At 41.0% G+C, this 27,654-nt stretch overlaps 2 protein-coding genes across 4 annotated transcripts in view; one reads left to right on the top strand and one right to left on the bottom strand.

Annotated features, from left to right (window-relative positions):
* The window catches only part of TCF7 (transcription factor 7), a 30,113-nt gene extending 29,892 nt beyond the window's left edge, over positions 1–221 (top strand). For 2 of the 3 annotated variants that reach the window (XM_037050460.1, XM_037050462.1), the window contains one exon: positions 41–221. In XM_037050460.1, coding sequence (XP_036906355.1) covers positions 41–120 — 80 coding nt within the window. In that variant the 3' untranslated portion in view covers positions 121–221. Of the gene's footprint in view, positions 1–17 lie in introns of all 3 variants that reach the window. The other variant, XM_037050461.1, reaches the window with a different exon arrangement.
* Positions 222–6,189: 5,968 nt separating this feature from the next.
* Positions 6,190–26,257, bottom strand: SKP1 (S-phase kinase associated protein 1). Its single transcript, XM_037050463.1, has 6 exons — positions 26,105–26,257; positions 22,879–22,975; positions 14,455–14,528; positions 10,616–10,759; positions 8,733–8,873; positions 6,190–7,581 (listed from the first exon to the last, which is right to left on the bottom strand). The coding sequence occupies exons 2-6, from the start codon at positions 22,973–22,975 to the stop codon at positions 7,546–7,548; spliced, it is 492 nt and encodes a 163-aa protein (XP_036906358.1). The 5' UTR covers positions 26,105–26,257; the 3' UTR covers positions 6,190–7,545.
* Positions 26,258–27,654: the final 1,397 nt, after the last annotated feature.

Here is a 27,654-nt window from a genome sequence, read left to right as displayed (position 1 = left end):
TCACCCTCTGTTTACAGATAACTCTCTTCACTATTCCTAGGAGGAAAAAGAAATGCATTCGGTACTTACCCGGAGAAGGCCGCTGCCCCAGCCCCGTTCCTTCCGATGACAGTACTCTAGGCTGCTCCGGGTCCCCAGCCCCCCAGGATTCACCCTCATACTTCCTGCTGCCCCATTTCCCCACAGCACTACTCGCTAGCCCTGCGGAGCCAGCGCCTACATCACCAGGTCTCTCAGCAGCTCTCAGCCTCCCAGCCCCGTGGGCCCCCATGGGCCCCCAGCAGTGTCCTGCAGAGTACACAGGTACAGCAACAGGAATTCTGGAGACAGGCAGCCTAGCATGCACAGGACACCTGGTCTCCAGGGACCCAGTCTTTGAGAAGCACCGACAGAGCCCCACAGCATGTGGGAACCAGCCAGGGGCCCTGTTAATTCCTGAGGGTCCAGGTGCTGATTTCAGAGGCTGCACAACTTCTGCCTGAACCTGGGGCCATCAATTCAGACTGCTCCGAGTGGTGCATCACATCTGTGTTATCACCTGATTAAGGGCCTCTCCTGTGCCTTGTGGCAGCTTGCATCTGTTCTTTTTGCCATCTATCTTGCTAGCCAGATGCCCCAGCCGCTTTCCCTACCCTGCCTCACTAGCCCACCTCCCCACTCCCACCACTGCCACACCCTCCCCATGCCAGGCACTTCATGGACCAAGAATGAGCTGGTTTACCAAATGTGAGCCTGGCACAACCACAAAGCTCAAGATGACCATGCTTTCTCTTAAGGGCCTAGAACAGCCACGTTTTACAGAAAACTAGCTGCCGTTTGTACGCTGGACCAGAGAAATCCTGCCACACCCTCAGGAGCTTATGAGTAGAGGGGATGGAATAGGTTAAATTTAGGCCTATCACCCTAGGCAACAGAAAAACCTGACACTACCTTAATCAGGCAAGTGTGGGTGGTAGGGATTATCTGGCCATCTGGTTCGAATTACTTGGAAATGATTCCTGAGAAACTCAATCACCTAAGAAGCCCCAATAGCAAAGCCCCAGACCTGTCACTAGTGACTGTAGTCAACAGTTCAAAGAAGTCATGGCCCAAAACCTGGTTTGCATCCCTCCCTATTCTGAGAGGCTTTTTCACAGATCCATTTCCAGCTTATCCAACTCAGTCTAGCCAGCTCTCGGGCAGTGGTGAGAAGCCAAACAAAACCAGGCCAGCTTCAGTTTCCCTCTGGGGCATTGGGAAGGAGGACCATTGCAGCCAAAGCAAGGAGCCCAGAAAACCTCCAGTGGTAGACTGGGCTTTCACCACAGCCTAATTAATCCAATTCTGAGCCAAGCTTCAACCCTGAGCCTTAAAAAAAAAAAAACACACACCTTTTTAATTTAACTTGGGTTTTTGGTGCCTCCTCACTGTACATAGCCTGAATCCAAAGAAAAGGGCTGTCCCTGTACCCACACATACCCCTCAACAAAAGCCTTTAGTTCCTACTTCAGCTACTGGCTTCTCTGATTCCAAAGATCATATATTCTAGTGTAGTGTTGCAGGAAGTCTTAAGAAAAAAGGGCCATTGTAGTTATTAAAATATTTTTGTATTGTTAAAGCATCATCATAGAAAAACTTTTTAAATATGAGAATAAAGATACTTTTTACTGTTTTTTTTTCCTCGAAGCTTGACCCTGAGAAATGCTGTTTCAGAAACAGCATGCTATCCTTTTCATCCCACCCATGAAACTCAAGGTTTATATCCTATTATGTACACACTGAACTTGCAACCTGCAGAAGCCAGGGATGACTCTCACCTCCCCTTACAGGGCTTGGGCTCACGCTGGGCATAAGCTCCCACTCTAAGCCTTGCTCTTACCCCTAATCCTAACAATTGATCAGGCACAGAGCAGCCTCTCCCTTCCCCCCATTAGAATGGGTTGGAAACTGCTACCCACAGACCCTAAGACAATCCAACCAGAAATGGGTGCACCTGACCACTAGGCTCTGTTTTGTCTGGGGCCTGAGATTAGGTGGACCCTTCTGTCAGTATCTTTATTTTCCTCATATCCTATTATGAGGAAAATAAGCAAGTCTTTTTGTATACTGGTACAAAATCCAAAAAGGCATTTGATAGAACCCTTTCCTCCCGGAGACTATTAAGGTGGTTGAAAGTATGTTGATATTTTTATGTAAAACCTCTGAATTTGATCAACCTCCAACCTGTTTTCCACACAGCAGTTTCTACCACATTAGCACCCACTGCTAACTGAGGCCCATTGTGAATGTAGAAGGAGTCAGAGCCACCCCAACAACCCTGTTAGCCATTAGATGCACCAGAGAACTGTGCAACAAGCAGCCACTGGGCTGCCATCGTGCATTGTTAATTTTCACTGAGTTATATTTTTTATGTTTAAAAATATTTATAAATAAAGTCATCTTCCAGAGGAGTGTCTATTTAAAGTAGGCCATTGGAAGTTGTAATCCTAGACTTTTTTCTGGAAGGGTACTAGAGACCAGCCATTCTCTTGACATCTGTCCCATTTAAAGAATTCCGCTCTGGCTACTGGCCTAGATGTTTCAAAAAACTACATTCTAACCAAGGCTTATGCAAGACTGGGTTGCTGCATCTGATTAGGTGTCTTATTTAGAGAGTACACTGGGTACATGAACAATGTACTCCTTGTGTGAGGGTAGAGGAGGGGGGCTTTGGCAACATTGTTAAAATCCAGCCTTAAAAGAAAAATGACATCAAAGAAGAAACTCAAACCCTCCCAGGTCACACCAGCGCATTCCTATGAGGTCTCAGGGTGGCTTGAGAGTGCAGCCCCCGCTCCAAGTGAATACCACACCAGTCCCTGCTGACTGCCACGGGCCAACCCGATTTTCTGAGACGTGACAAGTCACCCCAACCTCCCTTACACATTCCCCACAACTGGCAGGTTTGCTTAAAATCTAGATCTTGAACCCTCTCTGCAGCTGCTGCCACTGTGCTCAGGACACTGTAACGGCTCAGCCTGGCAAAGTAGCAGGCACTTCTCGAGTCTTCCAATTCAAAGGTGTTCTTGCATGAGTTTCTAGAAAAACATCACATAAGGAACTTGCCAGGCCTAAACATCAAGTAGAACATTTGCGACCAAAGAGTAATTCATTACATAAAAACACTGAATTGGCTTTTGAGTTTGCTTTACCATTACTTTCTCAGGTCTCTTCAGAGCTATCAGTTCACTCCAAATCCTTGAAACTGAACTTCCCAATGCAAGAAGACTCTGGTTCTTAGGTTTGGGTCTACTCTCTCAGTCACTTAGATCTCAAATCACCCTGGGACTCCACTTCAGGCTACTGGGCGCTCCACTGGTCTTGTCCACAATGGGCATGGTGGTCTGAGTCCTAACTTAATGTACTCAAACCACAGTTTAAAAACAACAGATGGGGATGTTCCCATAGTTCCCAAGAATAAAAACCCAGCTTAGGTCAGGGGAGATTTTGAGGTTAAGTATGGGGCTTAGCACAGAGTTACCAGGAAAGGGCAAATGCTGCCCTGAAGTAGGAATGATCCTCACCCTAGCTGCACTCATGAGTCGGGTCACTAGCAGTACAAGGTCAGGGATGTTTTCAGCAGCCATGAAATTTATGGGATACAGTTAACTAGTAGTTCTGGTTGACACTTATTTCAAAGTTCACCAGAGGTTCACCATGAACCAGAGTTTACTTTTTAATTCAAGTGTTCTCTCACTCCTTTATCTGAAGTCTTGTTTCCTTCAGACGTGCAGACAATGTCAAGGGAGGGAGAAAGAAATATGGAAGAGGAGGAGGAATTACGTTTCATTCACCACCCTCCAACCCACACCCCAAAGGCCACTCTGGAAACAACTCAAATATACAGGGCCTGGCAGAAGGCCTGCTTGAGTGTGGTTGGTAGGGTAATAATATGGGTGTAATAATTTAAAGTTTTAATTTCAAAATTTCATCTAAAATGCCATATAGTATGCTTGAGTGTGGTACTACTATGTTACAGAATTACATGCTCATGATTTTGTAATGGGGAGGGAGACAGTGTTATTTGTGCCAGACCCTACAGATTTCTGAGATTGTAGCTCTCTTCCCACTCTGCCAGGAATTCTCCTGAGACGGAAATCTCTGCAAACCATCTGAAGCAAAAAAAAAAGGAGGCCGAGGCTGTGAACTGGCACACTCAACACAAAAAGGACACATGAATTTGGCTCATATAGGTGGGAGGCATTGAGAGTGAGAGCCCTTTTACAGAATAGGCTGCTCTGAGAGTAAAAGAAGAGGCTAGCATATAGCAGGTTAGGTGCTTGGTAAATACTATCTGAAAATGTTAAGTTCAGTGGTATCAGAAGGTCATGCGAACTAGAGAAGAGGAAGCAAATATCGTTGTGAGCAACTGTTTCTCCCACAAAATGCATCTCAGGGTTGCCAAGCAGACCAGTTGTATCCAACAGTGCAAAATTCGGCAAGAAAGCAGTCAGCCATGAGTTAATCACACAAAGTCCCACATTGGAAATCTGTCCAAAAAAGGCTCCTTCAATACCTTTATGCTACCAACAATGTTTGTAACTACTGACAACTCAATAGGAAGGACCAGGTGTCCAAATCCTGCTTAGGTGTCCAAATGGCTCAAACTTGGGTCAAGGTACATGTTCTAAACTACTTCTTACACCATCCTTTGTCCTGATATGCACATTGAATTTTTTTTAAGATTATGATTTTTAACAACAGTAAACAAGGACTCTAGCTGTAAAACCCCCAATATTCAGAATACTTTAGTAATTTAAAAAATACTTTCCGTTCTAACACTCAAAAATAGCAATGCCTAACATGAATCTGATACTCTTCCTAAAGTGTCATAAAAACTGTCATCAATCTGGCCTGTCACTTTCCAGCCTATATTTGCCAGCAGACTTACCAACACCCAACCTTCTGCTGCCCGTTTCAGACTGAGCACTGCTTACCCCTCACCTTGGCATCCCTCCATTCCCAACCAAATCCAGCTCCACTTCTGAAACTAGTTTTTCCTCATGGACCATTTTCTAGACCCTTCCAGCCCTATAAACCCCAATTTGCTCATCAATCTTCTTTTGTCCAGGGATGTTTTAATTGAAGTTATTCATCCTCTCCCAGCTTTGCCTCCTTAACTATTCCAAAAGACGCCAAGAGGGCAACCATGTCTTATACTTCCTACAAAGGATAAGCCAGGAGCTACACTTTAGGGAGTCAGCCATTTCATACGCTTTCCCTTTACTTACATTATTGTCTTTTATTTTCTTCTTTCATAGCTGGAAATCAGTTTTCACACAAATCCAGATAATTGGAGATTATCATCTTTTTAAAGTTCAGGCAAATTTGTAGGGAAAACATTCGATTCCTCCCCACTTGAATATATTCTGAGATTTAGAAAAAGAAAACTCAGATCTTTGAATGAAAGTGGTGGCAAGCAAAAGTTAAATTCTGAAAGATGAGTGAGATTCTGATGGCTGTGGATAGAGGCAGACACGCCAGTTTAGAAAAGTTGGGAAGTGAGAGGATAGGCAGAGGTGGGTGCATCTTTGAAGACAGGTTTGGCTTTTATGGGAAAGGGCCACTCACTGCCTGGATGAGATGAGAATGTGGAAAACTCTTGGTAGACATAGTAAAGGAATAGTACATAGCAAGGGAGAGGAGCTAATAATAATAGGCTCATTTCCTAGAAGCTGTTATTTCATTTCCAAATTAAACACAGCATTTGCTAATAATCTTAGACTTTCAGTAAAGATCTGTGTTTGGCATGATATTACTATACTTGGGTATACTTGGGGTGGTTAAGTTTTTTGTCAGAGCTGACTATTACAGGAAGAATGAGCAGATGAGACACTCCAGCCAGGATGAAATTCTGTTACCTTCCGCACTAAAACCAGGATAAATGAAAAACAAACTTTATCCCCTGAGAGTAAAAGGGTAACAGAATTCAGGAATTCAGGAGTAGTCACAGGGGTTGGCAAACTTTCTGTGTAAAAGGCCAGAGAATAAACATTTTAGGCTTTTGGTCAAATATAGTCTCTGTGTATACACTTTTTAACAATCTTTTAGAAATGTAAAAATCATTTTTAACTCACAGACTGCACAAACAGGCTGTGAGTTGAATTTCACCCACACACAGGCTATAGCTTGCTATCTCCAGTACAGCCAACAGATGGGGATTCATGTGACACAGCAAGTGGGACTTTAGTAAATAAAGTAGATTTGGGGCAAATAAAAGGTGAAGTAGAGGCAAAATGCTGTCAGTAATCTGAGCCAGAACAGCTCAGAGTAAATACAGAGAACACAACAATAAGGCTACATATGAATAGAGATGATACTAACTGGTAAAGTAAGAAAAAAAGAAAGAGGAAAGGAAAAAAAACTTTTGCGCCCCATCTCAAGCCATCGAGAAAACTCCACTCTGCTGCAGGGGAGAGGCTGGAAACAATGGCAGCACAGCCTGGATGCCGGAGCACACCATGTAAGGACCAAAACACCCGCTCCAGCCACCCCTCCAAAGACATCACAAGAGACAAAAGTCTATCAAAACCCTATTGGTACGTCAGCAGTCTCCAGTGAGCTAGACTGCAAGCTAAACCACTTGCAGCTAAACCACCGTACATAAATTTAACTTCTTTAATATTAAATGAAGAGACACATTTAAGTACACAAAAGCAAACCATTTACTACCTACTATGTAACTTACTTTTTATTTAAATTATCTTGCATTCATAATGGATGCTTTCTGGGTTTTGCCACATGTTTTAATGTTAAAGGTTAAAATTGTTTTACATGCAAGTAGTGTGAATAGTTTTCCCCATATGAGATCACTGATTATAAAAAAGATGACATACCACTAGGCTTGTCTTTTCTAATTGAAAAATTAACAACTGTCTAATTACATTTCCTCCAACACCACAAATTGAGTAGTAACTGAGTCTCCAGCCAACACATTCAAAGCTGAGAGGATTAAAAATGCAAAAACAAGTCCTCAGATCCCATTAGGGGAGCCCTGCTACACACGGGCCAATCTGTATCAGTGGTGCTCCTTGACTCCAGGAAGCTGGAAGACATCCTAATAACCCAAATCGGAACATTTACCTCAAGTAGCCTTTTTCCAGCCTCCAACTCATGAATAAAGATAATACATTGTTAATTCTATTTCAGAAAACTTTTGCAAGTTGTTTTATTTACAATGCCAACTTTTAAAAGGTCACTAAACTAAAGATAACTAGACAATAAACTAGGAAGAAATCGCTTTACAAAAAGAGGAAAAGCCCAAAATGCCACTTACCATAGAGAACCCACAATTCAGTTTTATTTAGAGCAAAGAGAAAAAACTTTTTGATCATACTGGGAGAAAGTCAGCCATAGGTTTGGAGTTTGTACCCAAACTACACATGCAATGAGGACAGTACTCTGCTAATACAGTTGAATTGCTGCTGCATTTGTCTACTGTTTGCCTAATATTAACAATTATAAACAGAGCAGTGCAACTAGTATTTGGAACAATCCTTACAGTGTTACAGTGTCAGGCACAACGTTTCACTTCTCTTCACACCACTGGTTCTCTTTGCGTACCTGAAGAGAAGATGAGATAGATATAAAAAGTACCTTAACTTTAGTCTTTCCTAATACTACTACCTAATTTCACCAATAATCTGTTAGGTGGGTCTAAAATAAACAGAAAACTGGAAAAACACCAGGTTAATAATAAACTTCCTAGTCACTCTTCTTTTCCCTGCCAGGTTTTTATTCTGCCCTGCGAAAACTATCAAAAAAGCAAAGGCAGTGGGTAAATTACAGCTTCAGTGACCAGAGCTAATGGAGCAAATTCAAACAGTTCATTCACATCATTTCAGTTTGTAGCTGTGTCAACAAAGTCATTCTGATCTATTCATTCATGTCTTCCCCATTCACTAAATTGCTCTCAAGTATCCTAGAATCTAACCATTCCTTTTCTGAAGTCACTTATGTAAGGTCCCAGGTGCCAAAACTAGTAACTGCTAAGGAATGAGTATCAAAGAACACCCTTGGTTGAAATGTAAATATTCTTACATTTATAAAAAAAGCAGTATCAGCCCTGGCTGGTGTAGCAGAGTGGACTGAGTGCCAGCCAATGAACCATAGGCTCACAGGTTTGATTCCCAGTCCAGGCACATGCCTGGGTTGAGGGCCAGGTCTCCAGTGGTGTGTGCGCAAGAGGCAACCACACACTGATGTTTCTCTCCCTCTCTTTCTCCCTCCCTTCCTCTCTCTAAAAATAAATTAATAAAATCTTTTTTTAAAAAAAGCACAGTATCATTCAAGTATTTAGACTCATTCAATATATATATATATAATATGTAATATATAATATATAATTTATATATATTTTATGTTATACATCTCTCTCTCTCTCTCTCTCAAATAAAGTCAAGATTCCTTGATATAGGCACTTCTTTTCCTGGAATGTTATGGGTTTTCTGCTCTTTTAAAACGCATGTGATCAAGCCCTGGCTGGTGTGGCTCAGTGGATTGAGCGCCAGCCTGAGAACCAGAGGGTCACCAGTTTGATTCCCAGTCAGGGCACATGCCTGGGTTGCAAACTAGGTCCTGGGTAGGGGGCGTGTGAGAGGCAACCACACATTGATGTTTCCCTCTTTCTCCCTTCCTTCCCCTCTAACAAATAAAATCTTAAAATAAAAATAAATAAAAAGCATGTGATCAAGAACAAGCTGTGGGTTATCTACCTGGGCTTCCTCTTCTTCAGTAAAGTCATTTTTGATGTTGAAGGTCTTACGAATCTCCTCAGGAGTTTTCCCCTTGATCATATTGGCAACAGTCTTGCATGTAACATCAAGCAAACCTTTGATGTCTAAATAGTTTGCAGCCTATAAAGAGATTACTGTTTTCATTAAAATGCATTTGAAGTTTTAAACTAAATCCAGAGTTAGTGGCTGACAATCCCTATCTAATTAAGCTTAAAATGCTAATTAATTGAAAGAAATTAAATGGAGGCCCTGGCTGGTGTAGCTCAGTGGATCAAGCCCGGGCCTGCGATTCAGAAGATCATCGTTCAATTCCCAGTCAGGGCACATGCCTGGGTTGCAGGCCAGTTCCCAGCAGGGGATCCACGAGAAGCAACCATACATTGATATTTCTCTCTCTCTCTCCTTCCCTTCCCTTCTAAAAATAAATAAAATCTTAAACAAACAAACAAGTACTGTTTTCTTTAAAAAAGAAAGAAATTTAATGGAGAAAAGTAAATCAGATAAATTTTGTGAAAGATATTTGTGCGTCCCCTTCATTGTATACCTCTATAATACTATACTGCCATAAGTAACCTACCTAAATAAATGTGCTGCCTTAAGTAACCTACAAATGGCCACTATCTATACGTGGTGTGCACATCAGAGTGTACAAATACATGTCCAGCCGTAACAAAACATTTAAAGAACTCAAACATAAGCAGTTATGGCGTTACATTTTATTAATCTTCTGGAAAAATCACCTTTTGGATTCTTTGATTTTTCTCTACTGTTTTCCCATTTTCTATTGATTTCTGCTCTTTAACATTCCCTTTTTCTTTGGATTAATTTCATCTTTTCACTAGTTTCTTAAGGTAAAAGCTTAGCTCACTGATTTGAGACTTTTCTTCTTTTCCAACATAGGTGTTTAGAGCTACCAATTCTCCTCTAACACTATAATAGCTGCATCTCACAGATTTTCATGCACTGTGTTCAAAACACTTTCTAATCTTTCTTTTGATTTCTTGACTTATGGGTTACTGAGAAGTATGTCAGTTTTCAAATATTTGAATTTCCCAGATAGGTTTCTGTTACTGATTTCTAATTTAATTCCATTGTGATCAGAAGACAAACACTTTGTGTGATTTGAATTCTTTTAAATTTGAGACTTGTTTTATGGCCCAGATCATGTCTACCTTAATAGTATATACTTCAATAGGCACAGAATATGTATTCTGCTATCATTAAATGTGATATTCTATAAATGTTAATTAAGACAAGTTGATTAACAGTATTATTCAAGTTTTCTATATCCTTACTGATTTCTCTACTTATTTTAGAAATTATTTAGAGATAGGTATGGAAATATCTAACTACTGATTGCAGCTTTGTTTGTATATTATCCTTTGAGTTCTGTTGGTTTTTGTTTAACTTTTTGTTAAGTTTTCCATTTAGGGAGATAAATGTTTAGAACTGTTATGCCCTCTTAATAATGAATTGATTCCATTATCATTATGTAACAACCCTCTTTAATCCTGGTAATATTCTATACCTTGAACTCTACTGTAATATAGTTATTCCAGTTCTATTTTGACTAGTGTTATTAGCATAATATATCTTTCCCCCCTTTAAACCTAATGTGTCTTTAAAGTGAGTTTTTTGTAGACAGCATAGCTGAGTCTTCCTTCTTTTAATCCAATGTGACAATCCCTACCCTTTAATTGTGGTTACAGACCATTTACATTTAATGTAATTATTGATATGTGGATTCCTCTGAGTTCACAGAGTATTAAAATTCAGTAGCAAATAATTTAACAAATTTCTCTCTATAAGAAGTGCTAACGGCTCTGAGCTACAGATATCTTAAATAGTCATTAAAAACATACCAGAATAAGTTCAAAAAGTGTTCCTTGGTCAACTTTCAGGAACTCTTGGTCCCACACAGGGATATCATCAGTTCGTTTTTCTTTGTTCTCATCATCCTCAGGAGGAGGAGGGTCATCCTTGTGGTGGGTGCACCACTGAATGACCTACAACAAAAATGAAAGTTCGTTCCTCCGTGGTATTTTGTCACAAGGCATTCGTTCCACTGCTGAGGCACGGTTATTACTATACTGGGTTAAGAACTAGCTAGAAGTTGACTTGAATAATAAAGTTAGTAACCAAGCTTGAAAGGCAAAAATGAAGCTTGAGAAATTTTCACAACTCTTAGAGGGTGGAAGTTCTTAGATAACAGCTTGTCCTTCGGTCAGATTACTGTAATTAACCACATTAAAAAGTTTTTGTGCAAGAAAAAATACACAGAAAATACCTACAACATGTATAACCAGCAATGGATTACCCTATGGTTTATAAAGTATTAAAAATCACTATAAAGGAATAAGCTAAAGAGATGAACAGGAAATCCACAGAAGAAATCTGAATAGTCAAACAAAAGGAAATGCTTAGCCTCATTAGATGCAAAATTAAAATTAGATTCAACTAGTTTAGATTCCCTTTGAAAAGGAATCTAGCACTACTTAGTAAAACTATGTGCATATATTACCACCAAGCAACTCTAAATACCCAAACATATACATAAGACTATTTAATGTAATAACAAAGCAGGAAAGGCACAAATGTTCACTTACTAGTGGGATGAACACAGTATAATTAAATTTTTCAGGAAACTGATCAGCTATACTTATATGTACCCTGGTAAAAATCAAAATCAGCCTGGCTGGTGTGGTTCAGTGGATTGAGCACGAGCCTACAAAGCAAAGGGTCGCCAGTTTGATTCCAAGTCAGGGCACGTGCCTAGGTTGCGGGCCGGGTCCCCAGTGCGGGGTGCACATGAGAGGCAACCACACATTGATGTTCCTCTTCCTCTCTTTTCCCCCCTCCCTTCCCCTCTCTCCAAAAATAAAGAGAATTGTTTTTTTTAAAAGAGCAAAATCAAAACTTAAAGTATTAAGTCACAGAATCTAAGTGGAAGGCAAATGTGTGTTTGCTACAAAAGTCAACTTTTCTGTATGATTAAAAATATTCCATAGTTTAATATTGGGGGGAAAAGTCAGAGCCAAGAAATTATACTGCCAGAATGCAAAACTAAGAAAGAACTCCTTCTAGAAGGAAAAGCCAAAAAGAAAAGGCTTTAATGAAATAGTAGGTTTTTAATAAGTATTCCAACCGTGTAAGAAAAATAGCAATTAGTATTTGCTTATATAGGCATTAAAAAAACTCTTAAAAGGATATGTAATTAATGTTGATTATTATTTATGGAGGTTTCTGGTCAGATAAGAGACAAAAGTTTTATTGTATATTTTTCATTTTTGGATCATGTGACTATTTGATATACTTTAGGTTTAAATATTCATAAGTAATAATGCAAATAGGTTAAAAAAACTTATTCTCAGAAGTGGCCCTGTATCACCCAGCCCATCAACTCTGACCTTCTCCACACTATCTCTTTGCTTCTTCACTATGTTCTAGCAACCTCGAAAGGTAGGGCATGCTCTTGTCTTAAGGAGACAACGCACTTGCTCCAATTGTCCAGAATTCTCCCCCCACACAGTCAGTCTTTGTTCGAAGATCATCTTCTCAGTAAGGCATTTCCTGACCATCTTCATTTTTGAAATAACTATCCACCTACCAACCCACTTATAATCCATAGCTCTTCCATCTCACATATTTCTTTGGTTGTACATTTCCCTCAATACCTAAAAATTGTCTGGTATTTGAATGAATGCAAGCAAAAATTCCTTTTAGAAGCATTTTACATCAGTATAAAGTAGAATGTTAATTACAAAACAATACTCAGAAGCCAGAGAGGAGACCTAACTGAATAAAATACGAAGCTTCTAACCCATAAAATACTATGAATTGATATAAGACAAGCAAACTGGTACTTAGACTACAAAATGGATGAAGCTTGAAAACATTATCCTAAGTAATGATATACGCCAGACACAAAAGAACAAATACTGTGTGATCCCATTTATATGAGGTATGCAGAACAGTCAAATTCGCAGAGACGGAAAATAAAATAGTGGTTACATGGGGCTGGAGGGAGAGGGTAATGGGGAATTATCGTTTAATGGGTCAAGTTTCAGTTCTGGAGATGGTTAATGGCTGATGATTGACAGCAATGTAAATGTACTTTATGCCACTGAATTGTTTACTTAAAAAAGTAAACTTTATGTTCTGTATTTTATTACATTTTCAAATGATTTTATTTATTTATTTTTAGAGAGGGGGAGGGGAGGGAGAAAAAGGAGGAGAGAAACTTCAGTGTGCGAGAGATACGTCAACAGGTTGCCTCTCACATACCCCCAACTGGGGACCTGGCCTGAAACCCAGGCATGTGCCCTGACTGGGAATCAAATTGGTGACCTTCTGGCTTATAGGCCAGCACACAATCCATGGAGCCACACCAGCAAGGGAGATTATCTTATATTTTTTAAAAAGACCATTAGAAAGATGGACAAAGGAAAACAGATAATGCAGAAAAAATCAATTGCCAGTAACATGTAAAAAAATGTTCAGGCTTAGAGAACAGTAACTTCTCACCCAGTCTAGAACAATTAAAAAGACTAGTGATAGCCAACCGAGTTAAGAGTACGGAAACATATGCAGTGCAGCTACATCTCATACCAGGGGAAAGAGAAAGAGTAAGGTGAAACTGCACAACACCAATGACCTTTGAAAAATTCCTCAGAAAGGAGTCAACTGTAGTAAAGCTAAGCCTAGTCAGTTCTTCCCCCAATGAGGAAACTGGTTGCTGTTTCTTCAAATAAGTATTCAATTTAAATAGCTTGCTCTGTTAAGGAACCATGTGCCCAAACTCTAAAATCCTATTCAACATGGAGAGCCATTTATGCTCAGACACAAAGTATGGTAATCAACTGAGGAAAAAAAAAAGCCACATCTCTTGTTCTCAAGCTCCCTTTGAAGCATACCCATTCAGTAGACAAGCAATACAAAAAACTTCCTTTCTACTGATCGCGTATTATTCTACTTAAGCAATTTAAGTGTGTTAATGAAAAGACTCCCCAACTTAGCCCTAGCCAGGTAGCTCAGTTGTCTAGAGCATCATCCTAATACACCAAGGTGTAGTAGTGGGTTCAATCCTCGGTCAGGGCACATGAAGCAGCTAATGAATGTATAAATAAGTGGAACAACAAAATTGCTGTCTCTTAAAAAATCAATTCAAAAGAAAAAAACAACAAATGGACTGGACAACTCAAATATCCAAAGGGTTTGAGTAAGTGAATTACAACAAATATTTAGAGTAAATCATACTACATAGGGTTTTGTCTCTCTTTTTTTTAAGATTGTATGTATTTATTATTAGAAAGAAGGGAAGTCCCGGCTGGTATAGCTCAGTGGATTGAGTGCTGGCCTGTGAACCACTGCTGAAAGGATCACTGGTTCGACTCCCAGTCAGAGCACATGCCTGGGATGCGATGTGCTCTGGACCTGGACCTGGCCCCAGCTGGGAGTACGCAAGAGGCAATGACACACTGATGTTTCCCTCCCTTCCTAGTGTCTATAAATACATAAATAAACAAACAAACCATCTTTAAAAGACAAATCTTTAGAAGGAAGGAAGGAAGGAAGGAAGGAAGGAAGGAAGGAAGGAAGGAAGGAAGGAAGGAAGGAAGGAAGGAGCTATCTCATATCAATATAGAAAGGATATTGTTAAATGAAAAAAATACATATACAAGTATATAGTTTGCTATCTTACCTTTTTTAATATTGCTGCATTAACATTTGGTAGAGGAACCGGGTCATCATCGCCTTCATCATCCATTCCCAAATCTAATAAAAGCAGAACAGAGTTGCCATTATTTCCTAACTCCATTATAACATTTATACCAAACACAAGGCTATTTCTCAAACAAGTATTTTTGCATGACATGTTGTCTGAAAGAGCATAAAGAGTATTGTACTAAGCATAATTCTTTTAGTAGCATTTAAAATCGGTGGTTCCTAACAAGAAGTCCATGAACCACCCAAAACTAAATAATGAATGAACAAATATAGAAATATTATATCTAAAGAATTCTAAAATAGGAGGAAAATGATTTAGTAAGTGTGGATTGAGATGACAGGGCAGCCATTTGGAGGTGGCAGGAGGGAAGCCAAACCCTTATCCTTACTCTTTCTCCAGATGACTGCATTTAGAAAAATAAAACCATAACAAGTATAGTAAGTAACAATCTCACACAACACATACAAAAGATCATGCAGCCACTGACAAAAACAAGGCAGGCAGCTTCATACATACTGGTATAAGTTGAAGATTAAAGTTTTTAAAAGCCAGGTATAAAAAGATACATGTTATCATTACATATTTATATTTAAAATATCTCCATAAAGATACATAAACTGTTAATACGTCTAACTGTTAATATGTCTAGGGAAGTTGAGAATGTAGGTTGAATGATTCGGTTTCAGGGTATACCTTGTTACTCCTCACGTACATATTACCTATAATTTCTAATCCGTAAATTTCTCTGGTAAAAAGGTGTAACTTTCAGATTCTCAAAGTGGTTGATAAACACTAAAGACATAATTTAATTTTAAAACCAAGTGGGTCCTTCAGTTTCTATAAGACTAGAAAAGCTGCCAAAGAAAGTTACTGGGTTGGCCAAAAGGCTTGTTTGGATTTTTCCCCGTAAGATGGCTCTAGTAGCGTTTGGTTGTCTTGAACTTCACTCAAAATAATTTCTTTAGACTGTATTATGACAGCTGTCATATCAGCATGCATTAAAAAACACCAAAATTGGTGAATTTGTGTGTAGCCATTTTAAAACTGAAGATGGAAGAATATATGCATTTCAACATCTTATGCTTTATAATTTCAAGAAACAACACTGGCTGGTGTAGCTCAGTGGATTGAGCTCGGGCCTGTGAACCACAAGATCGCGGTTCGATTCCTAGTCAGGGCACATGCCTGGGTTGCAGGCCAGTTCCCAGTTCCCAGCAGGGGACGCACGAGAGGCAACCATACATTGATATTTCTCTCTCTCTCTCCTTCCCTTTCCCTCTAAGATAAATGAATAAAATCTTAAAAAGAAAGAAAGAAACACCACTGAAATCCCCAAAAAGATTTGTGCAGTGTATGAAGAAGGTGCTGTGACGGACTGTGTTAGAAGTGGCTTGCAAAGTTTCATGCTGGAGATTTCTCACTGGACAACACTCCACCATCGAGTAGACCAGCTGAAGTTGACAGCAATCAAATTAAGATATTAACTGAGAACAATAAATGTTATACCACGTGGGAGATAGCTGACATACTCAAAATATCCAAATCTATAGTTATTGGTGAAAGCAAAAAATGTGCCTTTTACAGAAAAAACTAAATGGACCTTTTTGTCTAACCCAAATACTTACCAGTTAGCATGTGCCAAGATTAGAAGCTAAAACTTAACTACAATACTATCTTGGTATAGTCCAGTATCAGTTATGTTGACATGGCCAGGGTTGAATCAAACATCTGAGTCCCTGACAGACTCAAGTGCTGTGCTAGGCAGCTGAGAATCAGCAACGAATACATGGTGGAATTACTGCAATTTTAGAGGAGATTAGGATGCCTCACTGAGATAACATTTTAGTATAATTTTAAAGGAGGAAAGAACACCTAAGCAGAGGGAATGGCAAATGCAAACTCCTTCTGACAGGAGCATCTGACATATTCTAAAAACACTAAGGAATCTGTTGCTATAAGAGGATTGGCAAGGGTAAAATAACAAGGGGACTGATAATTACAGGGCCTTCTGTATTTTGGCTACTGTATTGGAAAGAGACAAAAAAGATCAGAGGGAAAAGTGGGAAACCAATTATGGGGCTAGAGATAAACCAGGCACAAGATAGTGGCTTGCACAAGTTTATAGCTATGGAAAAAATAAGAAATAATCAAATTCTGGAGTTCCGGCCAAGATGGAGGTGTAGGTGGAAACACAGTGCCTCCTCGCACAACCAAGTTTAAAGAAAACAAAGTTTTAGTAACAAAAACGCAACCAAAACACAGAAAATTGAACTGTACAGAAGTCCGACAACAATGAACCATTTAGCCAGACCAGTAAGAGGGTCAGAGCCAGTGGCTGGCAGAGCTGGGTTGGGCAGAAAAAATCGGCCAGACCAACCCACAAGCGCACGTGGCGGTTGGCAGATCCCAGGCATGGAGTTGCAACAGGCAGACCCAGTGAGGGCGCAAGGCAGCTGGCTGACTGTGGTCACATATTCACGCGCAGATAAACCAGGTGAAGGACTAAGCAGTAAGACAGACCACACAGGCCCCAAGAGGCTTATGGGAAGCAGCAGAGGGGACCACCACTGTCCCTCTTTGACCCCCGCCCCCACATACAGCATTACACCCCAGTGACTGAGTTGCCCTGCCATGGTGAACACCTAGGGCTCCGCTCCTCATACATAACAGGCACGAACAGTCCAAAATATGGCTCAAGAAGAACTCAAAGCCCCAGAGCCCATAACTCTAAGCAACCAAGAAATAGCGAACCTCTCAGATGCACAGTTCAAAATACTGGTGATCAGAATGCTCACAGAACTGGTTGATTATAGTTACAAATTAAAGAAACATATGAAGGCTAAACTAAGTGAAATGAAGGGAAATGCACAGGAAACCAATAGTGATGGAAAGGAAACTGGGACTCAAATCAAGGGAGTGGACCAGAAGGAAGAAAAAAAGGACCAAAGAGAAAAATACGAAGAAACAAGAATCCAAAAAAATGAGGAGAGGCTTAGGAAACTCCAGGACATCTTTAAATGTTCCAACATCCGAATTATAGGGGTACCAGAAGGGGAAGAGGAACAGCAACGAGTGGAAAACTTATTTGAACAAATAATAAAGGAGAACTTCCCCAGTCTGGCAAAGGAAATAGACTTCCAGGAAATTCAGGAAGCTCAGAGAGTCCCAAAGAAGTTGGACCCAAGAAGGAACACACCAAGGTACATCATCATTACATTAGCCAAGATTAAAATGAAGGAGAGAATCCTAGAAGCAGCAAGAGATAAGGGGACAGTTACCTACAAAGGAGTTCCCATTAGACTCAGTGGATTTATCAAAAGAGCCCTTACAGGCAAGGAGGGGCTGGAAAGAAGTATTCCAAGTCATGAAATCCAAAGACTACAGCCCAGATTGCTCTATCTAGCAAAGCTCTCATTTAGAATGGAAGGGCAGATAAAGTACTTCTCAGATAAGATCAAATTCAAGGAGTTCATCATCACCAAGCCCTTATTATATGAAATGCTAAAGGGACTTATCTAAGAAAAAGAAGATGAAAAATATGAACAGTGAAAGGACAGCAAACTCACAGTTATTAACAACCACACCCAAAACAAAAGCAAACTAAGAGGACAACTAGATCAGGAGCGGAAACATACAAAATGGAGAAAACATGAAGGGTTAGCAACAGGGGAGTGGGAGGAGGAGGGGGGGAAGTATGGAGAATAAGTAGCATAGACAGTAGGTAGAAAATAGATAGGGGGAGGGCAAGAATAGTATGGGACGTATAGAATCTAAAGAACTTGAGACACATGGACATAAACTGAAGGGGGGAATGGTGGGAGAGGAAGTGTGCAGGGTGGAGGGGAATGAAGAGGGGGAAATAGGACAATTGTAATGGCATAATCAATAAAATATATTTTAAAAAAGAAATAATCAAATTCTGTACGCATTTTGAAGGTAGAGGCAACAAATGGTAAGTAGAATGTGAAAGAAGTCACAGAAGACTAAGGTTTAAGACATGATAAGATATAAAAGCAGCCCAAGTGTCCATCAGCAGATGAGGACATTTGCACAATGGAATACTATTCACCCATGAAAAAGGTCTACCGTTTGCAACAGTATGGATAGACCTAGAGAAAATTATGCTAAGTGAAATAAGCCAGTCAGAGAAAGACAAATACCGTATGATTTCATTTATGTGTGGAATCTAATGAACAAACTGGACTAACAAGGAGAATGGGGACAGACTCACAGATGAAGAACAGGATGACAGCTAGTAGCAGGGAGCCAGAGGGGGTGAGGGGACTGAGCAAAAAGGAGAAAGGACTCTTGGATAAGGACAACAGTGCAATGATTGCTGTGGGATGGGGGATGTGTGATGATTGCTGTGGGATGGGGCGGTGTGTGATGATTGTTGTGGGATGGGGGGTGAACTATAAGGGACTAAACAGTAAAGGAAAAAATACAAATGCAATAAAGATTAAATTTAAAAAAGAAAAGACATGATGAACTAGAGGGATGGAGTTGCCATTAACTGATAAGGGCAAGTCTGTCAGAGAACTATGATTTTGGAGGGCAGAGAATCAAGCACTCTACTTTCATCATAAGTTTGAGATAGCAATTAGGTATATAGGGTTAAATATGCAAGTCTAAAAATCAAAAGAAGAGATGAAAACTGTAGGTAAGTTTGGGAATTGCTGTATAGATGGTTTAATACCATGAGACAGATGAGACGACCAAGGAGATGAATCAGTATAGACAGAATGAAGAAGTCCAATGATTAGGTACGCCCTGGGAACCTTTGGGCTTTAAAGACAGGGAGAGGGAAGGCTGTGAGTTCTACTAAGTAAAGTATCCTGGAAGCCAAATATAGAAGAGAATGATTAATTGTCAAATGCTGTCAACAGGTCTAGATGAGGAATAAAACAGACGATGCACTTAACATGGAGGTAACAAGCTTATTAACAAGAAGTCCGAGTGGAGTGTAGGTTCAAAAAACTATCCTATTTTCCTGTACGTATTAGGGTTACTCATCTCCTCGCTCCTTTTTCCCATTAATGCCTTTTCCTGATCCTCTCTCTGCCCAGGGTAAAACTATAAAATGATAATATCCCAATTTGAATCAAGCCACTTACCCTTTCTCTGAGCTAGTATGTAATCAGAGGGGAGAGAAAAAAGTTTTACTATGTAGAATACCTGTGTTTGGGGAATTAAGATATAAAGAAAACATAATTCTAAAGACCATTTTGTTTAGATCCAAACATTATTTGAAAGAAGGCTTAAGTCACATTAAAAATAAAGGCCTTAAAGCCCTGGCTGGGCAGCTCAGTTAGTTGGAATGTCATCCTGTGCACCAAAAGGCTGTGGGGGCCAGGCCCCTCGTTGGGGCTGTGCAAGAGGCAAGTGACTGATGTTTCTTGGACACATCAATGTTTCTCTCCCTCTTTTGCCCTCCCTTCCCCTCTCTCTAATAATAAATTTTAAAAGCCTTCAAAAATAGTACTACTACATTATCGCGGTTCGAGTCCCAGTCAGGGCACATGCCTGGGTTGCGGGCCAGTTCCCGGTTCCCGGCAGGGGATGAATGTGAGGCAACCATACATTGATACTTCTTTCTCTCTCTCTTTCTCTTTCTCTTTCTCTCTCTCTCTCTCTCTCCCTCCCCCCTTCCCTTCCCCTCTAAGATAAATAAATAAATATTTTTTAAAAAAGAATTAAAAAAAAGAGTACTACTACAAATAACAATGGCCTTATGGTTGTAAATGATTACTTCTTTAGCATTTAAACTAAGAATTGTTTAAATGCTAGAGAAGTTTTTTGGTTTTAGACTGAATCGTTTAAATGCTAGCAATTTTTTTTTTTTGCTTTTAGATTGAATGCACAAGTAGCAAGTTGTTCCTTCAAGCTATTTTGTTTCAAGGACTTCTGAGACACCTGTATCCTGATACCACACCCTATACCCGAACAAATCAATCCCCGTGTACATAAGTCAAGATTTTAACTTCAGATTGTCATGTGATTAGAAGGTTTTATTTTTGTTTTCTAAGTCACACAGATAAACAACAACAAAAAACACCATAACTAGAGATACTGCAGATGCAAAACAAGGAAAGCAGTGAGCTGCCGGATTTAATAGACTCTAGTCCTCAAGAGGCTAGAATTCTATATAAACCACTGGTACTTAAGACGAAGCCAAATGCAATGGAAGAACAGAACATTTAACTGTTGCTGTCATTCCACTTGATTCAATGATCAAAGTTGGCATGAAAACCTTCAAGGAGCCCTATGTTCTTACATTGGCAGATGCTTCTTTGAAGCAGCACAAGACAGATTAGTGTGCCAGGCACCAACTACGACAAAATAAAGAACACTTTCATTGCCAAAGCAAGTATTCAGGCAGCAATTGTGGTATCAGTTTCTACATCTTCTAGATAAAACCTTACCTGCCTTTAGAGACACCTGGATTGCTTTCATACTCTTTTGTTAGTGACCATACCATAGTTCTTCATTCAACAGGTACTTTATGGACAGTGACTGTGGGATGCATCAAGGGGTTTACAACTTAATAGAAATGATCTCTGTATGTAGCTACCAGGATACAGGAATGTAAGTGCTTATATATTCAGCTTTCATTAGCAAACAGAAATCACATACTATGAAAACAAAAGACACACCCACTGCAATTCAGCTTCTGCCTCTACCACACCTAGCACCTGTTAGAAGTCCTCTAACTTATTAATTGTGAGACTCTAAGTTACCAGTCTGCAGTATATGAATCCGATAATCACTCTGGTCACCTCAAAAAGCCTTCCCCTTACTCTGGCTTCCACAAATCCTATTTCACCGATTCTCCATTTCTGACTTCTGTACTCCTGCCCCAACATGACCACCTGCCAACCTCATTTACTCCAATAGATAGATATTCTCATAACTCACCATACAACGTAAGTCTAATTACCTCAAGGAGCCTACAACTCAGAGACCAAGATCCATACACTCAAAATGCCTACAGATTGTTACAAAGGTCTACTGAAGAAATCTCAAATACATATAACATGTTCAAGCTCAAAGGCATTTTCTTTCCATTCCTCTCAAACCCATTCTTTAGGTCTACCAACTGTAGTATCACAATCTTTTTCCACCCCCAAAACCCCAACTAAAAACTTCGATTTTACTTTTCTCAAACATATCCTCTTTACCTCAGAAAAATCTCCCCAAACATCCTAATTCCACTACATTTAAAGTACCACTTCACTAGGAGTACACACTGCAGTCTCCACAGGACTAAAGAAAGCACCAGCCAAGACGTTCTCACAGCACCAGCTGGCACACAACTTGGTTACTGCACCAACTACATTGTGTGCAAGTTTGACTTGATTGGTGTCTGTCTCCCTTCCTGTTTAAAAATCCTTCAAGAGCAAAGACCATTTCTCACTTACCTTCTTTTTCACCAGAATATAGCTAGTATTTGACACATAACTTCTTTTCACTTAAGTATCTATAAGCTACAGCTTTTCCCTATATAAAAACATTTGATATTTGAGTAATAAAGAATATTCTTATTATACAAAAAATTCTTTGCACCAATTCCTCAAACTTATTTGTATACTATACTATAGTTCCACTATACTATTAATGTCCACCAGCCCACTGGTAATACTAAGAAACCCATGTTAACTTAGCAGAAGTTTCAAAATGTTTCAGAACCTGTTTTTCTGTCTTACTTCTTTGTTGTGCACACATATACTCTGCAGAAGTTTCAGAGGAATGATAAACTAGACAAAAGGGAAAACTTGCTTCAAAAAAAAACAAAACAGCTACTCAGTTTACAATCTACTCAGTTTACTCCCTCTGTTGAAACAAGGTGCTCTATTTAGCTACCTCATACAAGGGATCTCTTTTCCAAAGGCTTTAATTTTTGTCATTAAAAATTGTGAATCTAAATTTACTTGAAACAGAAATTGAACATTTCAGTATTAGCTTATAGTCTTATCTATTTAATGAGGAATAAAACTTCATTAATTTAGACAATGAAGAAAGAATGACCTGTACCAGAAAAATGCAGTTAATACTTAAACTTTTTTTTTTTAAAAAGGGCTTATGCCCTCACCAGTAGCTGTTTGCTAGAGTATCGTCCAGATACACAAAGGTCGTGGGTTTGATTTCCCACATACATGAGGCAACCAATCAATGTACAAATAAGTGGAGTCACAAATCGACGTTTCTCAAACCCCTTCCCATTTCTCTCTACCTCTACAATAAAGAAATTTAAAAAAAATTTTTTAAGGTAAACCACACCCCTTCATACTCTTTGAGCACTTTGACAGATTCTTACTGTATAAATTCGATGTTCACAGGTTACCTCAAACTACTTATTTTTTCCTCTTTCCTCTGACCTAGGTTTTAAAATAAACTTACCTTCTAGCATGGTCTTGATAGTCACAGACTGTTTGGCAATTTCAACATCAACTTCAAATATCTCTCCATCAGAACTCTGCAACTTAATTGAAGGCATCTAAAAAAAAAGCATTATACTAAATTTGATATTTAAGAGATATTAATTCTATAAGACATTTCATCATCTACAATCTGTTAGAAGCCCTCTAAAACTTAACTATAAAACTGTAAGGACGTGTAGTACATGGCCCTGTAAAACAGAGTGGTTATTCACAGCCTGGTACACAAATGTTTCTATAAAAATTTTTTAAAGTGTATTTCATAGTTGGACAACAATTAAAATTAAAAAAAATTTTAAGTGTATTTCCTAGAACAGAAGCTTTTAAGGCCTGTCCTACTCAACTCATTGCTGGTATAAATTTGAAAGTTATAGTCCATACTTTTGATGCAAAATATATACCTAAAATGGAGTTATTTATTCATTTTGCTTGCCTTTCTACTCTTACTGAATACTGGCTACTCCATATGACTAGTTACCTGCCACAATTAACCACCTACAAACCTGAGAGAGGTCAGTCCAAAATAAACAAAGCTACCAAATAAGATAGTAATTTCCCCCTGGTGAGACTTAAATGAGTTCAAGATCCAAAGAATTGACCAAGACATATTTATGTTTAGATCAATGTAAGATTATATAGCAGAAAAGATCTAAGGATAAACAGATGTCCATCTAATTTCCTAAGCCAAATAAAAAACTTAAATTGCACAAAGTCTTCTTTATCTTTCATTACTGACTATCAAGGTGTCTAAGTTTGAGATCTTTTGCCAAAATCCTCATAGTAATAACCTACTACTTGCTTCAAAATGTATTTATTAACTCAGATTAACCATGAGTCATTAGGAAAAAGACACTTCATACATAGAAGTTAATTAAGCAATTAACTTCAAAAGATTTGAATTCTGAGCAAAAAAGAACTTTAAAATTAAAAATTCTAACGCAGCAATTTCTTATCGTCTTCACATTCTTGGGGGAGGGCAGCAATACCGGACTATAAAAATTCAAGACCTCTTCAAATTTCAAGTATAGATTTCAAAGGTCCTCGCTTCTGAGATATTCATAATCCTGTGATGTCATTATTAACTTGAAAGAGGAGAATCTGGCATTTAAAACACTCACTGCAGGCCCTGGCCAGGTCAAGGGTATCCAACCCATGGTGGGTGGGCCACACGTGGCCCAAAATGGCTGTAAATGCTGCCCAACACAAAATCGTGAATTTACCTACAACATTATGAGATTTTTTTTGTTTTGGTTGGCGTTCACGTATTTAATGTGTGGCCCAAGATAACTCTTCTTCCAGTGTGGCCCAGAGACACACGCCAAAAGGTTGGACACCCTGGTTAGAACACTGTCAGGATACGCTGAGGTTGCGGGTTCAATCCCCAGGAAGAGCACATAGAAGATCAAACAATGAATGCATACACAAGTGGGACAGTGAATGGCTATTTCTCTCCCCCTCTCCTCTCTAAAAATCAATTTTAAAAAATCAAAACATTCATTGCACCTATTTTAGATTTAGAGGCTGAAGACCCAATACATCAGTTAAAACTGTAGCTCAGCTTTTCCTAGACAATTATCTGTAACCCCCAACCAAACTGTTGGGAAAAGGAAGGAAAAAGGTAAAGGTGTGTTTTAAAACCAAGCACTGAAGTACCCTGCTCTCACTGATCCGAGGTTGTAATGAATCAAATTTCACTTTTCAGTTCACGATTATGTCTGCTTCTCCTTGTTGCCTGGCACTTGCCAACAAAGCAGAGGGCCGGGGGGCAGGGTGAGTCCCTGTGACAAGGCAACAACAAAAGGTACTCCAAAAGAAATATTTTAAAGCGAGCCCAATTTTTAATTACAAAACATTCTATTTTTACATTCCATATACTGAAATAAACATTACAGAACTATAAGTCTAACAAGGATGCAGTTGATAAAGTTACTCTGAAGACAGCCACTACATATTTCTTTCAAACAACTCTCAATAAATAACAAGATCTGCTTAGTCATAGTCAAATTCGTGTATTAGGTTACTCTTAAGGGAGTTGAGGTCTCATTAAATAGCAAGGAGTCAACTGGCTAATCTGTAATTCGATGCACTCTGTAATCCTAAACTTAATATTCAAAGAGAACTTTTAGTGTTATACAACTGGAATTTTGTGCAAAAATTTTAGATAATAATGGATGACATTTTGATTTGACATGCTTCCAGAGCTATTCCTTCAATTCTTTAGACTCTTGTACTTGGCAAATTAAATCACTCTCCATGGCTGTCATGATGCGGGTTCTATCAACATCATAAAGAAAAAAACGGTGTTTTAAGTGAACCGAAATTGACCTCACCTCTATTCAGTCTATATTGCTCTATGACACAGATACAGTCTATCGTGACGCTGACAAGAAAAAAAAATTCGTGACCCAAAAACCCAAACCTAAAGTATCCATTAAAAAGTGAACCAAAACAGGTGAAAGCCGTGCTCCTTTTTAACAGCTGTACACGTTTAGTTTTTCAGTGTAAGGGTTCCTAAAAGTCACACCCTGTTGCTATGGTCCCTGCTTTATAACAGTTGTTTCACCAACTCCAGGCTGTAGCCAAAATAATAGAAATACTCGAAAGGAGCAGGCAGCTACCTGCAAAGATTCGGCCCCAGCTCGGCTGGCGAGAGAACTAGTGACGCCAGAAATGAGAGAGAAAGGATGAAACTCGAGTCAAGCACTCCCCGGACTGTCACCGCCACGCTCCCTCCGACACCAAAACACGAGCACAGGCCCACGCTCACGACAGCCAAGGGCCGACCTCCACAACAAGCTCCGTCGCCCTCTGGGTCCCCAAGGCTGGCAGGCTCGACACCAAGAGAGGCCCCGGGCCGCAGCCTGGGCCATGCAGCCAAGCTCGCCCACAGAAGAGAAGGCCCAACCCCGGGCTCGGCCCCCAGCTTCTCCCGCCCGCCCCGGCGCCCATGAGGCCTCTCGAACGACGCGAAACCAAAGGGGGCCTCGCCGGGTGAAAGGGCAGAGCGGGAGAACGGGGCCCGCGGGCAGCTCCCGAAGAACCGAGTCTGAAACGGGTTGCACTGGGCCTGAGAGCAGGGCAGGCCCAGGTGCCACCTGCCTCCGGCAGCCCAAAGCGGCAGCGGTGCGCCCGCCAGCTCACAACTCGCGGAGCCACCGCCCATTCCAGCTCTATCGGCAGCTACTCACGGTGCTCCGTAGAGAGCGGGCCGGAGGCTGACGAGAGCGGGGGAGCGTCCGCAGACAAAACAAGGTAAGGCGGAGAACAAGGTCCCTTCAGGAGCGCGGCGCAGCGTCGGCTTTTATAGGAGCGGCGCAGGCGTCGAGGACCCGGGGCCGGGGGCGTCACAGAGCCAGCGGGGCTGACCGCGGAGTTTGCCTGACGACAGGTGGAGGACGGAGAGCGGCCTTGAGGCGCCAGATGGGCGGGGCCGGGCACAGAGACCGCGGGCGCAGCGGGCGGGACGAGGCGGGGCTTGATTTTTCACCCCCGTCCTCGAAAGCGGGACTCGCAATTCTAAAAGGAAACGGGAAACTGAACGGCGGGCAATGCGACCTGCCAGGGTCTTTCAGGCAGGAGCTGCCCTAAGCCGAATTGAAGACCCCAGTCCTGAAAAGCCTAGAAACAGTGTGTGTGTGGAGCGCGGCGGGAGGGATTTGGAGGTCGGGCGGCTCGCCTTTCCCATTTCATGGGAAAACTAGGACTCACAGAAGGAAGGCAGATGGCCCTTGCTGTCGCCTCTGAGGCCTCAGTGCCGTCCGCTGACCCTAACGTGATTTAGCTCCCCGTCCACAGTAACCCCTTTCTCCTTTAAATGTGAGGGAACGAATGGTTCCGTGGCACAGCCATTAAGTGATCTTTACAACACAGTTCGGTGCTCTTAACCCTTATTTCCTACCGTCGACTTCTGTCGAGGCCTCCAGGCCCAAAATAACCGCGGTTGCAGGGAAACCCCAAGTTTAGAGAAGAGGCCTCCCTCTGGCAGTGGATATCCATGCATCGAGGAAGAGTGTTGAGCCCGTGTCTGCCGGGGCACAGGGTTGAGGCTCTGCAGTGAACCAGCCAGTCAGCCAGGGTCCAGAACTCTTCTATACGGTGCTTCCTGAAGGCTGTGATAGGGCGCATTGGATGAAGCTAACCCTAAAGGAAAAGGGGGGGTCTGAACCTCCCACCCCGACTCCCTGGCCCGTGACTTTCTTTACCTGGCTCTGCTCTGCTTAGGGAATATTGCCACCCCTCCCTGGGAGACTCAGGCGCCAGGCTCGCCTAACCAGCAGGCACATGATGTATTCCTGACGCCAGGGAGACAAAAGACACCTTAACACAAGGCCCTCTAAAGAAATCAGAGGCCTACCGTTTTTCTGGGATGAGAATGGACAGGGAGGCGGAGCAGCTTCTTGAGTTACCAGGTCTTTGTCTACGAGCAGGGGTATCCAGTATCTGCCAGGTGCCACAGCTGATGAAGGGAGATGAAAGGACCTGCGCCTCGTATGCTCTTTTTCCATCACACAGCCCTGCCCGCCTACCCCCCCCCCCCCCCCCCCCCCCCCCCCCCCCCCCCCNCGCCACCCCCCCCCCCCCCGCAACCCCCCTCCCCGCCCAGGCTGCTGAGCTTCAGGTCTCTGAGACAGGGCCCACTGGGGCCCCTTGGCCCCGCCCGCGCATGGGATACAAAGTGGCGCCTTGTAAACTTTTGTTGAGCATCCTAAGTAGGGCTGGGCAGGGCCAGGTCACATCT

Source organism: Sturnira hondurensis, unplaced genomic scaffold (assembly GCF_014824575.4).
Source record: "Sturnira hondurensis isolate 20B ecotype Veracruz unplaced genomic scaffold, ASM1482457v3 Scaffold0006805, whole genome shotgun sequence".
NCBI lineage: Eukaryota > Metazoa > Chordata > Mammalia > Chiroptera > Phyllostomidae > Sturnira > Sturnira hondurensis.
This window is presented reverse-complemented; position numbering and strand designations above follow the sequence as displayed.

Excerpts from the sequence above, each read along its gene's own strand:
- SKP1 (XM_037050463.1), bottom strand. The coding sequence starts at position 22,975 with ATGCCTTCAATTAAGTTGCAGAGTTCTGATGGAGAGATATTTGAAGTT. Across the intron at positions 8,874-10,615 it reads CACTTTTTGAACTTATTCTG|GCTGCAAACTATTTAGACAT; the intron begins GTATGTTTTTAA and ends ATCTCTTTATAG. Across the intron at positions 7,582-8,732 it reads CTGAAGAAGAGGAAGCCCAG|GTACGCAAAGAGAACCAGTG; the intron begins GTAGATAACCCA and ends TCTTCTCTTCAG.